Genomic DNA, 14256 nt, shown 5'->3' with positions numbered 1-14256 from the left:
GAACTTTGTGAGTTTTGAATTGGTAGACAGTAACAGAAATTGAACGAGAGCCGTATGACATATCATTTCCTACCTTCAACATTTCGTGTTTCAAATGTTTTACTTAGATTTTCTTTTAAGTGTTGTGATTTGAGGCACAGAACCATACACAATTCAACTCGAGATAAAAATAGCACAGTATTTGCGACTCTCAGCACGAGAATGAAACATTATTTTTTTTGTCAACAAGTGAAGGATAAAACCACCACGTGTAATCAGCTCGTCTATGATTGGTCGAAGTTTGCTGGGCTAATTCAGATTATTTCTCCTATGGTGCAAGAGTTGCAAGACAGAACGTGAACTCGAAATTCGGATATAAGAATATTTCATGGATGATAGATGGCATTTGATGAGTTTAGTTTTGACGAGATGACTATTATCTGCCTCTTTCGTTGGATGATAAAAGAACTTGGTGATTCTTCCGAACTTTGTCGAGACTGGGATAGGTGTGCATCGTGTCATTGAAGGTTAGTATATAAGAAGTATAAATTCGATTGCTCTGAACTTCCATTTTTTCCCCCGTTGTGTGATTTCAGTTGATAACCATTGCATAAGCCAATCTTATTAATTCCTTTCGATTCCGTTGTTACCCTTTCAAACTGATATTTTCCTAAGTCTCTTCGTATGCCAATACTTACGAGAGACCGAGCTCGTCAACAGTTTATGCGACATTCAATCATACCCAGCCCAATCTGAAATTACAAGTTACTTTGAAAAACAAAAGCTTCAAGCTCTGCATTATTTTAATAAAAATAAATTTAATGTAAATATTTTACATCAAAATTTATTGTTTCACCTTGACGCAAATTGTACATACCTACGTATCGATTCATAATAAAAACCAACGCCGAGGTGCCGTGGCCGAGTGGCCTAAGGCGCCTGACTATAGACATTTGACAGTCTAGGGTTCGATCCCAGGCCACGGCACATATGCCCGTGAGCAAGGCATTTAATCAGCAGTGCTATTTTATCCTGCATTCAAATAAATGGAAATGCTATATGCATTTTTTTCTTGTTTTTTGATCAACCAGGTTCACTTCCTATGTAATCATAAGATGATATCAGATAGAGCATCCACATTATTTTAGTTGCAATCATAATAGCAGTTGGAACCTTCTTTGCATCGGTTAAATGACCTTTCCAGTACAGAATATCAAGTTTAGTACCCATGGCAATAATACTGAATACGATTGATGAGAAAAATATTTCGAACCTTTCCGCAAACATGAAATTAAAGTTATTCGTTAGATAAATACCTCGTTTAGGATTTCGACCAAAACATTAAACGACATGACGGGAAACGATCTAACTGTGGCATCACTTTTAAAACTAATTCTCTCAAAAGAATCATCGAAAGCTAGAGTCAACCTGTCAAGGACATCCTCCGGATTCATCAGCAATTTTGATCGTCGAACAAAAGGAGCCAACATAACACAAAAATGGGTGGATGTCGAGGCAAAGATGGCGAGGGATTCTTATCCAGAATCGGATATAATCACATGATCTTGATCTTACTTTTCGCTGCGGCCATCTATTCAGGTGATTTGCACGAAACGTCAATCTCAGAGGATAAAGAGAAAGGAGCAGCAACAGCAATGCCCACAACGGGGAATATATTTGACGCTTTGCCTAGAATAGCATCCGATATGTACCATGGTAAGGTCATAAATTTGTAATAGTTAGATTACAAGTTAACAACATTGCACATTATAATCTAGCAATTGAATCAACACATATTTAATATTAATTATGATTTTGGAAAATGAATGGGATTGGTGATAAGAGAAGATGAAGAAGATTTTTGCATTTCAGACCATTTAAGACATCTCTTATTTATCTGCAGACGTCAAACTACACACTCATTATGTATAAGGAATTTGAGTTTGAAATCTCTTGTTACAATGCATAAAATGATAAAATCCTATGATATTTTTGCTCTCGCGTAGGATTCCCCCCTAGTTCTGATGTTCGGCATCTGGGAAAATGGAGGTGGTGAGGCAGGGGGGGGGGGGGGGAGGTCACCATCTTAGGCCCCTAATACACGTGCAACGGGATTGAGGCCGCCTCCGACGCCGGCTTTGAAGTCGCTTTCACGCCTGTAATTTGGGTTGTGATACACATACGCCGAAAGTGGATTGAGGCCGCCTCGCGCTCATTATCCTTGATACACACATGGACCTATTAACATAAGACGCCCAGGGCCGTAGCTAGAGGGGGGGGGGGGGGGGGGGGGTATGGGGGGGGGGGGTGTGACACCCCCCCAACATTCATGGCAGTCGGCAAAATCATGTACCAGTTGGCAAAATGGAGGATAGGGGAGAAAAAGAAAGGAAAAGAAAAAAGAAAGAAGGAGAGAAAGAAAGAAAGAAAGAAAAAGGAAAGAAAAATAGGGGTACTAACTTCGAAGAAGGTTACGACTTATAGAGTAAAGACAACCAGTTGGCAAATCCAAGTCCATGTAGCCAGGCTTAGAGCCCTACTAGTCAGCAAAATACAAAGGACAAAACAGATGGAGCTATAATAACACACAAAGTAAGCCCCCGGTCCTCCCCCAATATAAACAAGCTTGTGAGTTTGCAAATTATACCACAATTATTGACGATTTAACAAACGCATTAGTTTTGTAAAATTAGAGGCAAGACTAGGTAAATAAATATGGGGTGGGATGAATTTCCAAGGTTTAAGTTGAATAATCAAAGCCAAAGTATAGTTGGCAAATTATAAAGTTGGCCTATTAAAGTGGCAGAACACTATACGCTCTACCAGTCAGCAAAGTGATGTACAAGTACTGGCCCGTTTCATGGGGGGCACGTGCCCCCCCTATCGGCTGCCCCCCCCCCCAAAAAAAAAAAAACGGGGGAACAGGAGAAAAAAAGAGAAACTTAATGGGGAAGAAGAAATTATTGTATGTTATATTATTTTATATTATTGTATGTTATATTATGTTATATATCATATGACATAAGAAATGTTTTTTCCATAACTTAATAAAATATAATTTGCTTAGGACCTATATAGATCCTATGTGTTCATCATTCCTGGTGCTCGCATTGTCTGACTAATGAGATATATAGTCATGTTGTATTTATTAAGTCCATAAAGATTATGCACCAAATTATCTCCTCGCACTTCAAGTTATTATTGTTTTATGTAGTGACATATGCTTTTTTCATGACTATATACTTAAAGTGATTGCCCCCCTTTTAAGGCCTTAATATAAAACATTTCCAGTCTGTCCTTACGTTCGCATCGGTGTGGACCGATATAGATACCGGGCTGGTGTTAAATCGACACCGGCGTTTTTGCAGTGCACGAATTCCTAAAGACAGTCCTTAAAATGTCCCTTTTTCTGATCTAATTATAACAAATTTTCAGCTCGCGCTTCGCGCTCGCATCACTTGATTAGTGAAATAGTAAATTCCTACAAACAAGCCATAGAATGCCCCTCTTCAGGTCTGAATTTAAAAAATTGTCAGCTCGCGCAATATTTCATTAGTGAAATACGTATCATGTTCATGATTACAATGACCACAAAAAGTGCTTCATGTGCTTAGGTGTAATTCTTACAAAATCAGCAAGCGCTAGCTTGGCGATCGCATTAGATGACTATGATGAGATATGTACGCACTTCATGAATTCCAAAAGATAGTCCTTAAAATGTCCCTTTTTAGGGTCAAGTTATACACAAAATTTCAGCTCGCGCTTTGCGCTCGCATTGTTTGTTTTGTGAGACAGGTACGTATCATGATTACAAAACTTTGCTTATAATGTCCCTTTTTAGGACTGAATATCAAACATTTTATGCTCGCGCTTCGCGCTCGCATTATTTGATCACTAAGATACATATCCGTTTAATGGCACAGTCCTTAAAATGTCTCTACTGGGTCAGTATACCTGGCAATTAATGACTCAAAATTTTTGCTGGTGCCCTCCCCCCCCCATGCTGTGACCCACGATACGCCACTTTTAGCAGTAGCACTCTTGAAATTTTAGTTGAGACATCTTGCACAGATAAAAATTAACAAATATGTGATTTTTATATTATTAATGCATAGGGTATATCATTATACTGCAAGTTAGCAACTACTGCACACTAGCCTTTATATTTTGATCCAAAATGTATATTTTTACAGTGCAAATATCTTTGTATATCTCTGTATAATTTACCTTAAAGTATTCACCAAATGCCACTAATTCAATTCTAAAAATTCAAAATATTTAGCATGTGATTATTGTAGGGGGGCACATCCCCCATCAGGCTCCCCCTGTGCTCACGTTGGCGCTGTCACGCCAAATTTAGTTGGCAAATTTAGCTGGTACACCCCCCCAACAAAATGCCTCTGGCTACGGCCCTGCCTTCACATGACCTCTTCACATGACACGATGCTCCTAACTTTTTATGTCAACATTTACATTGTTTGTTAGCTTATTCGCTATTTCTACTATTTCAGTGGTCAAGTTGGCGTGAGTCCGCTTGGGGTGACACATATACCAATTACAGGTCTGAAACCGGCGTCACTGTGCATGCTTTCAAAGCACATCCAAATGTAGACTAAGTCCGAGGCGGCGTCTGTCCGGCAATAAAAAAAAAGAAAAAAAAAGAGGCGATACATTTAAGTGGAGCTGCCTCCACGCGTCGCGACGCTGGTTCAAGTCCACTTTCAACGAATGTGTATTACCACCCTTTCACATATCAATGGTAATCAGGGGGTGTTTCATGAAAGTTGTCAGCGCTGACATTCAGTCCCGGGGGGGGGGGGGGGGCACTTCCATTCACGAGTGGATACCATGCGCGACCATGAGATCTCAAAAAGCACCCGAAGCACGTATTTTCCATATTCTGAAAATGCACACGTTAACAAGTATTGGCGTGTGAAACCCTACCCTTAACAAATATTGGAAACAAAAACGATACTATTGGCAAGTATATTCCCTGAATTGAACCCCTAAACAAGTACAGCGATATTTCAATGCTATGTCACGGACGTCGGTCGTCGGTTTTATCTTTACCTACATCTTTGGATTTAGTATAGCCCAACTCGCGCAAATCGTACTCTAAACACGTAGTGTTGACTGGGGCAAAAATTACATCCCTTATAAAACATTTTAGTCTTGATTTTTTATACCCTCGCAAATTTGACCCTAAACACGTAGTTTTCCTAGCGAAATAGATACCCTTTTTTCATTATTTTAGTGTTTTTTACACCCTTATTACGTTACGTACGTAACGTGCCCTATCTTGATAAAGACATCCCTTTTACGTGTTTTTTGGTCGCGCATGGTATCCACTCGTCAATGTAAGTGGCCCCCCGAGCATTCAGTGAAATCCTTGGTTTTGATTGGCTGAGAGGCACTGGTCTCTCACTGTTAAGATGATAACTGTCGGAGAAAGACAACTTGCTAGTGCTGACAACTTTATTGAAACGGTTCCTGGATGGAAAATATTGGCAAACGCTGTCAACTGACTCATAGCATCTTTTTTTATATTCCTCGCAGTTGTCCATAATCACAGTATCCGGGCTCTAAATACAATACTCGATATGCTGAAGGGAGGCAATGAGTTGACAGACGAACAGAACTTTGAGAAAGATAGGACCGTCATCGTTCATCTCTTTGAATGGACCTGGGTCGATATAGCAGACGAATGTGAAAGGTAAACGGCTATAAGACATTTATAAGTTTTTCTCCATCTCTACGAACACGAAAACGTTATTTCCGCACGTTTCCTATTCAGACACAGAAACTACACCCCTCCCTTAAATCAGAATTGTGTAACTTCCTAACGAAAAGCTCTGGAACAAAATAACCTGGCAGCTGTATTTTACAATACTATGTTTTCAATGGTCACATAATAACATTTTAAATACTGCATTGAGAGCGAGTTATCGTTTTTCCTGTGCTCACAATGTGCCATTAACTAACAGATCAATTGTTTATCTAAAAATGTAAGGCCATTTTGGCCATTTTGATTCATCAGTTTATAAGGAACTTGTAATTTGTGTTATGTTCATCTACCGTAGATGGAGTAGAATAGTAAATTCAAAATGCCAAGTACCAGTAATATATTCTTCAATTATTTCCTTACTTCCGATTGGGCCATGATATGGGCCTGCTACAGCGGGAAGGTAAACAATCGTCTGTAATCACGTTGGTAAAGATGAGTAACTACCCTGGACACTTACCGTCACCGTTTGTAACACTGACGATGCAACATATTTTGCATAATGAAATGATTCAAGAAGCAAAATTTCAGCCTGTAGGTAATTAGGGAGCAGTACCAGGATATAATTATAGAGGGCAAGAGGACCCAAAGGGTGAAGCAGTCACCACTTACCTCTTCTGTTAGAACTCAAATGGGAAGTCTTTATTAAGGTGGTCGACTGTTATTCTTGTTTCTTCATGTTTTTTCATGGAACGATATTTCCTGACAGGTTCCTTGGGCCGTATGGCTATGCCGGGGTGCAGGTATCACCGCCAAATGAACACAAATACATTGATACCAATGTATTCAATAGTCCATGGTGGCAGCGGTACCAGCCGATGGGCTACAGGTTGAACAGCCGCAGTGGTACCGAACATCAATTTCGTGATATGGTGGAGAGGTGCAACGCGGTTGGTGTGCGGATCTACGTCGATGCCGTTATCAATCATATGGCAAAACACACGGAAGGTACGTTGGAACTCGTCGGCAAACCCAATGTAAAGTATCTTTCGGGAATGAAAGATAAGCTTTAGTCAATCAAACCCATTGCACGATGCATGACGTTTATTTCAATTACAGTGAGATCCATGTCACTTGAATGACTTCACGAATTAAAAAAAAGAATCTCTCCATTATATATTGTAGAGGACAAACAGATCAAAATCAAATTTCCATGATTGCGATTAATGCCGCCCCTCCTGGGCAAACCTCATTTCGTTTTGGGATAGATTCTTTCATCGATTAGGAACTTTGTTAGTTCTAGCTCTATCTTCAGTATATCTACATTATGACTATCTTCGCATATTGCATCCATTGACAGGTGACCGCTACAACTTCCCGAATGTCCCCTTCAGCACAGCTGATTTCAATGTACCTCTTGGCCGATGTCCCGTAGATCACGGCTGGGTCTCGGACTACTACCATGCTGAGAACGTCCGTAATTGCGACCTAGAGGGCCTGAATGACCTCTACTTTGGACCTGACAATGACTACCATACGCGTGATATCATCGTTGAGTATTTAAATGGCATGCTAGAGATGGGTGTGGCTGGGTTTAGGATAGATGCAGCAAAACACATGTGGCCTCACGATCTTGAGGATATCGTCAGCAGGTAAGAAAAACGATTCAATTTAAATGAATAAGCTATTTAGAATCAATATACAAATATTCATTTTTTTCCATATAGGAGCATAATCATAAAAATACATTAAAATAATGATGACCATGATAATAACGGTATACCCAGGGTATTCACTTCAGTTCCGAAAACTGTTTTCCCAGCGGGCCCTGCTATTATTATTACCCAGGCTGTAGCTCGGCTACCTATGGTGTTCAAACATTCAAGGAATTTCTTCCTACCAAGTACCCATTCACCTCAATTGGGCGAGTGCCAGCACATTGTGGGTAAGTTTCTTGCTGAAGGAAAACACGCCATGACTAGGAATCGAACCCACGTTCCTTAGCTTTAAAGACTAGAGCCATAACCACTATACTACGACGCCCCTATTAAAAAGAAACGACCGGGATAGAGTACAGGTCAATTCCATATAAGCCTACTAGACTCGAGTGAACGACAGAAACAACAATTTGTCATTTCTCGTTCTCTTTGAATCTTTTATTTTCAACAAAATACCAATTAGGTGTCCTATATCATTGTGAATAGTAACCGTCTTTGAATTCTCCTTAAAATCCTACGTAAATCATTGAGATTCAGAATAACGCAGTCATGCTTTTTATTACAAGAGAAACAACATTTTCATTTGATCAGCTGAGTCATTCACTCATTTTCTTCTAATTCTTATTTCCAGGATAAGGAGGACGATCTGGAATACCAAACCATACATTTACCAAGAGGTCATAGACCGAACCAGCCACGAGGCCGTCAAAGCATCAGAGTATTTCGACATTGGGTCTGTAACTGAGTTCAAGTATGGTGACGAAGTCTTCGGGATTGGGACTGCTTCAAAAGATGCTGTCTGGTTTTCAGGGTTCGGTGAACAATGGGGATTGATGCCACGTGACAAAGCGCTAGTGTTCATCGATAACCACGACAACCAGCGAAATCACGGTGGTGGAGGCAACGTCTTGACCCACAAGATGCCGTATGAATATAAGAAAGCTACCGCGTTTATGCTGGCGTGGGACTATGGCGTGACGCGTGTGATGAGTAGCTATGACTTCATCGATACAGATCAAGGACCACCAGCGGATGAATACGGAAATACACAGGGACCCACAATCAACTCGGATACCACATGCAATGGGGGCTGGGTATGCGAACACAGATGGAGACAAATCCGCAACATGGCATGTTTCAGGAACGCAGCTAAGGGATACCCGGTACAGAACTGGTGGGACAATGGGCACAATCAGATTGCATTTTCTCGTGGAGGAAAAGCGTTCTTTGTTCTCAACAATGAACCACATGCACTTTCTAGAACGCTCTACACTGGTCTTCCTCCAGGAATCTATTGTGATGTAATAAGTGGCGATCCAACTGCATCGGGTTGTACTGGGTTTATTGTTGCTGTAGATGCTGCGGGGATGGCTAGTTTTGATATATATGCAGGTGAAGATCCAATGGTAGCAATTCACGTCGGCGCGAAGGCAGGTAGTGGAAGTGGCAAGTGCAATGCATAATATTTTATTAAGTTTATATATTTATTCACAAAACACAAACAGAGCTGCTTAAGCGCTGATCCCGTCGGAGAGTGTTACAGGGACGTCCTATGTACATGCTGTTAAGATCAAACACACGACTCTGTCAATATCGACTGAATGTTAGACGATGTAGACTTGATATAGTTTCAGCGTACCGAGCAGTGATTGCTCCATGGCGTTTGTACCTTCTTGTGATAGACTCGGAGACGCTACGAAATCTAGGGATAAGCATCTGTATACTTTTCATCATCATGTCAATTTTCATGCTGTTCTTGCTTTTTTGTTGATGGTCAAACGAAGGAAATATCTGTCTGTGACATCGTGCGACCAAATTGGTCGAACGTCTTTCAAACGATGGTCAATTGATTTAATTATTCAGAACAATCTTGGAGACGAGCACATTTACAGATAGCATTAATAGGAAAACATGGACATGACCTTCAAATATATCGATTTACGTGTATATTATAATAATTTTTATCTTTTTACTACAAAGTGTGTGATACAAAACTAGATTTTCTATGTGTTTATATATACAGTTGTAATGACATTCTGCAAGTACCAAGAAACCATGGGCGGAAATCTTTCCCCAAAGGTAGGGGGAACCAGGGGCTGGAAAATTTGACAAGTAAAAAAAAAAGAAAAAGGTTATCACCCAAAATGTAAGGTCATCTTAGCCCAAAAAAAAATTGACAAGCAAAAAAGGTTTTCACCCAAAATGTAATGTCATTTAGTCCAAAATATATGTATTATTTCCATTGCGAATGTTGTATTTTTCTCCATCATAAAAGACCAAAAAATAGTTATTTGATATTGTGTCCCCCTACTATTTTTGGTAGGGGGACGAGTTCCCCCTGCCCCCCCTGGGATTTTCGCCCATGCAAGAAACAAATGTACCTGTTTTACTCCTGGGCCCTGTTACATAAAAGATACAATCAATACAATTAAGCCTAACTGTAAGTCTATGTCAAATCATGTACAAGGAGTTAAAATTAATCGTAGATATCAATCGTATCTCTTTATGCTACACCATCCTAGTATGATATGGACCTAGCTTGGCATAACGAGGTATTTCAATACTTTGTAACCAAAGATATGAGATCTAAAGTTTGAACTGCCTTCCGATGGGCCAACAAGAAAAAAAATGATAATTTGCGTTCTGAAGAAAATAATCTATCATCGCCATCATGAAAGGCAGAACAGATTGTGTAGCTGAAAGGGGAAGTTCACCCTGACAAACACAATATTGTAAAAATAGCATAAAAATAATGAATTATATTGGTTACCTTAAATATTCGCATCCTGATATCACGGTTATCAGTATAAATAAACATGGAGGCATTATTTTTTCTTAGTCGAGAACCTTTCCGACTACCTCTCGTTCCCAAGGGAAAATAATTTATTGAGATGTTTTGTTAAAATTTTAATAGTGTGTGATGTATTGTATACAAATGAATAGTCGGTATATATTTTCCTAGCAAGGGGTCAGTGCATTCTTCCAAAATGATAAAATATACAGTTTGTTGTTAATTCAGTATCAATCCATTGGATCTAGATATTTCTATACAGATCTGGATCTACCTCCACCTTCGTTAGTTAACTCTGATCCAATATAATAGCGTCAATGTACAATCAAAGTGATGTGACTGGGTTTACCTTGTTGATGCTTGTGACGAAATTTTACAATAGTCCGTGGAAAGGATTATTATGTGATAATTCATACCTTAAATCCGCCTTCAATAACTGTGTACTAGTAATGTACAAATTACCACCTCGAGAATATAGGCATGTTTTCATTTGTAAATTCTATTTCAAAATGAATGTTTGCAAAATGAAGGGGAAAATAAGACAGATGCTTGAACAAAATAAATATTGGTTTCTTTTGCTTATTTTACGTGGTATGGCGTGAAAAATAGAAGTAAGCCCCAAACGCAATCAGTGTATTGATATGCACGTACATCAATGTTTACATTTGCGCGAGTAGGGATAGCGACCTCTCTTGAATTACAATCGGCATATTTTAGATTTAAGTCTCTGATTTTCTTTCTCTTGTTTTCCTTGAACCGGTTTCAGTGGACATTTACACCAAATTGAGAATTGATTTTCATGATTGCCGTTTAAATGGGTACCAATCACCGATGTAACTGGAAAACTGTATCATGGGGGTGTTGTGGTCTAGTGTTTACGAATCTCGTCATTCAATTTGAGAGACGTGGGTTCGAATCCCAGCCATGGCGTGTTTTCCTTCTGCAAGAAATTCACCCATATAGTGCTGCACTCAACCCAGGTGAGGTGAATGGGTACCCGTCAGGATTGATTCCTTGAATGCACTAAGCACCTTCAGCTGGAGTATAGACAACTAGACTCTCTTCTTTTCTTTTTAATGTCTTCAACACTCGTCTTAAGGTAGTCTACCACTCTTCTGTAGGTATACTAGTGGCCATCAATAATACAAGTTAATGATTATGGTAACTGCCATTAAAACTGGGTTCTGAGCCCTGTTACCATGGTAGTTGCCGGCATGGCAAAGTAACACAATTGTATCCATTATGAAACAGAAACTTGATCTGATTTAAACGTGACTGTAATATAAAGTAACAAACAAACAGTGTAAATTAAAAGAAAAATATATACATGCAAACAAACAAACAAAATTACATACATACCCGAAGAACGCACCGTTTTCTCAGTAACTGATTTTTGTCAGATTTAGTTTGTTTTTGCAAAGATAAATGGTTATAGAGATATTTATATATATATAGATAGATAGATATAGAGAGGGAAGTGTGAGAGAGAGAGAGGGGGAGAGAGAGGGGGAGGAGGGGGGGGGGGGAGGGGTTGGGGGAGAGAGAGAGAGAGAGAGAGAGAGAGAGAGAGGGGGGGGTGGAGAGAATCCTGCAAAACAAAGAATAGTGAATAATAAACGATCCCTTTTTAAAATGCAAATAGTAGACGCTGATAAAATCAATAAATCAATAGCTGGGAAACAAGAAGAATATTATTGCACGACAGAATCAACTTTACAGTATTTAATGAATTCATTACTAGAAACGTGAACATGATGGATCATGTGTAACCATGGAAACGTCTTCTTGAAATTTATATGGAGTAGTCAAGAAAGCAACTGTCCTTACTAATCTAATTACATTCCCACGCCAATGGTCATTAGCAGAAAAGTGGGTAAAAGCTACTTCTCAGTCTATTAATTCCCATTTTTCATATATATCACCATTAATAATGACTCAAATGAAGATATTCACTCATTACGAGGCAGAATAGTAACGGCATTGTAGAATTCACAAGATATAGATTATTTGATATGCTTAGACAATGCGCTATCAGATTTGTAAAAACATATGTTTGAACAAAATCCTGTGTATCATATGTTCATTTTTTTTAGGAGAGTGAAGTGGGTCATTGTTATTTGACAAACCATGATCATCCCTAATTCCTGACCGGTCAATAGAACAGGTTATCGTTACCGGTCATTGGTAAAATTTTCTTCGCAAAAATAAATGACTGGTCACATGAGAGATTTAGATAAGATACATATAACCATTTTGTCATTAAGTATAATTGACTCATTACGAGGCAGAAACGTATTACAGACTAGTACATTTCACAAAGTATGGACTATTTGATTTCATGTACGAAATTTATAGACCCGGTTACATATCATGATCTACAAGGCGATCCCCGGATCATGCCGGCATGATCCAGGTTGGTTCGGGATAATTTTGCCCCGGATCGAGCGTCGAAAAGCGTTGATGGCTCTACACACTGCATCTACACATGGATCTACACGGGCCATGCCGGCAGAACACGGAGTCTACACTGACCATCAGGATGTCATCATGGACCAACATAGTCCAGATATGACACGTTGATGTATGGAATACCTCTTTCCCAAATATAACATAGAGGACCTCTTGACTCTCAATCCCTAAAACAGTGCTTAGCCCCACATCTCCCATTCTCTCTTTGGGAAAGAGAATTTCCATACATCAACATCCAATCTTGACTAGGACCAACACGGCAGCTCTACGGACCGACAGGCCAGCTACGTAGACCAACCCAGATTGATATGCAAACACGACAGTTCACGGATGACGCCAGACGATTTTGAATTATATGGACCTCCTAAAATACCCATGGCTTCTACACAGATCTCTCCCCGGATCATCCCATATCTGATCCGGCGTTAGGCTTTAGGCTCGTTACACTAAATTGCTTCAAATTAAATGTAGTTTTATTTATTTCTGAATCAATGATGAAGTTCGTTTATATAAATGGGTATTTTGTTCCCCTAACAAAAAACAAACAAACACAAACAAATAACGAAAAAACAAACATACAAAACTAAGCAAGTACGGAAGAAACATAATAATAATATAACCATGGTTATATCTGTGCGACAGGATATCCAAATCGCACTTTCCAGAACATTTAGTTTACGACAGCTCCTCATTCGAATAAATGAAATTACAACAGGGTATAGAGGGGGCGAAGCTTGAAAAGATGCAGATTTAAGCGGTTGATATGACAACCAAAAACGCCTCAAATCACTGCAATACATCATGCTTGCGGCATAAATCGTGAATAATAACAAGGATTATGGCAGCTAGTGCGCTAATTCTTCAAGGGACAAATTAAATTTAAATTGGATTTACATGCACAACGATGGTGATCCGAAAGTGATTGAATGCATGTGGATAAAATCTAGAGAGAGAGAGAGAGAGAGAGAGGGGGGGGGGGGGTGATAGTAGACACGATGGGGAGGTTGGGGAGGCATGAAAAAAAGAAAAAAAATCAATCCAAATATTGCAAAAAACAAGAAACAAAAATCTACTCCAGATTACTTCCTGTTTGTGAAAATCTCAAATTAAATTTTAGTCAGAAATGGCTGCGCCCAGTTTCTAAGTTACACGAACGTAATGACATTAGTATAAACAAATTATCAAGATTTGCATTATGAATGCTTTCCATGTACTTTTCATAAAAGTGCACTGTGTCAAGTACACTATTTTTCTTGCTCTTAATGAGTCAGATAATAAAGTGGAGCGTTGTGGCCCAGTGGATTAGTCTTCGGACTTTGAAACAGAGAGTCGTGGGTTCGAATCCCAGCCATGGCGTAATTTCCTTCAGCAAGAAACTGATCCACAGTGTGCTGCACTCAACCCAGGTGAGGTAAATGGGTACCGGTAGGAAATAATCCCTTAAAAAGCTGTGCGCGCTATGAACGCCTAGCTTAGCCGGGTAATATAGGAGCGCCTTGAGCACCTAACAAGGTGGATATGTGCGCAATATAAATACCCCATATTATTATTATTATTAAAATCCATGAGATTTATAA

General features: G+C 39.4%; 1 protein-coding gene across 1 annotated transcript; it reads left to right on the top strand.

The window, feature by feature from the left end:
- Positions 1-11594, top strand: LOC129254926 (alpha-amylase A-like). Its single transcript, XM_054893469.2, has 6 exons — positions 1-506; positions 1385-1695; positions 5536-5692; positions 6471-6709; positions 7062-7353; positions 8051-11594. Exons 2-6 carry the CDS (start codon positions 1479-1481, stop codon positions 8880-8882), a joined length of 1737 nt encoding a protein of 578 aa, XP_054749444.2. The 5' UTR covers positions 1-506; positions 1385-1478; the 3' UTR covers positions 8883-11594.
- The last annotated feature ends 2662 nt before the right edge of the window (positions 11595-14256 follow it).

Source organism: Lytechinus pictus, chromosome 2 (assembly GCF_037042905.1).
Source record: "Lytechinus pictus isolate F3 Inbred chromosome 2, Lp3.0, whole genome shotgun sequence".
Taxonomy (NCBI): domain Eukaryota; kingdom Metazoa; phylum Echinodermata; class Echinoidea; order Temnopleuroida; family Toxopneustidae; genus Lytechinus; species Lytechinus pictus.
Note: the sequence above shows the minus strand (reverse complement) of the source record. Positions and strands in the feature narration are given on the sequence as shown.

Excerpts from the sequence above, each read along its gene's own strand:
- LOC129254926 (XM_054893469.2), top strand. The coding sequence starts at position 1,479 with ATGGGTGGATGTCGAGGCAAAGATGGCGAGGGATTCTTATCCAGAATC. Across the intron at positions 1,696-5,535 it reads AGCATCCGATATGTACCATG|TTGTCCATAATCACAGTATC; the intron begins GTAAGGTCATAA and ends TATTCCTCGCAG. Across the intron at positions 7,354-8,050 it reads CTTGAGGATATCGTCAGCAG|GATAAGGAGGACGATCTGGA; the intron begins GTAAGAAAAACG and ends TCTTATTTCCAG.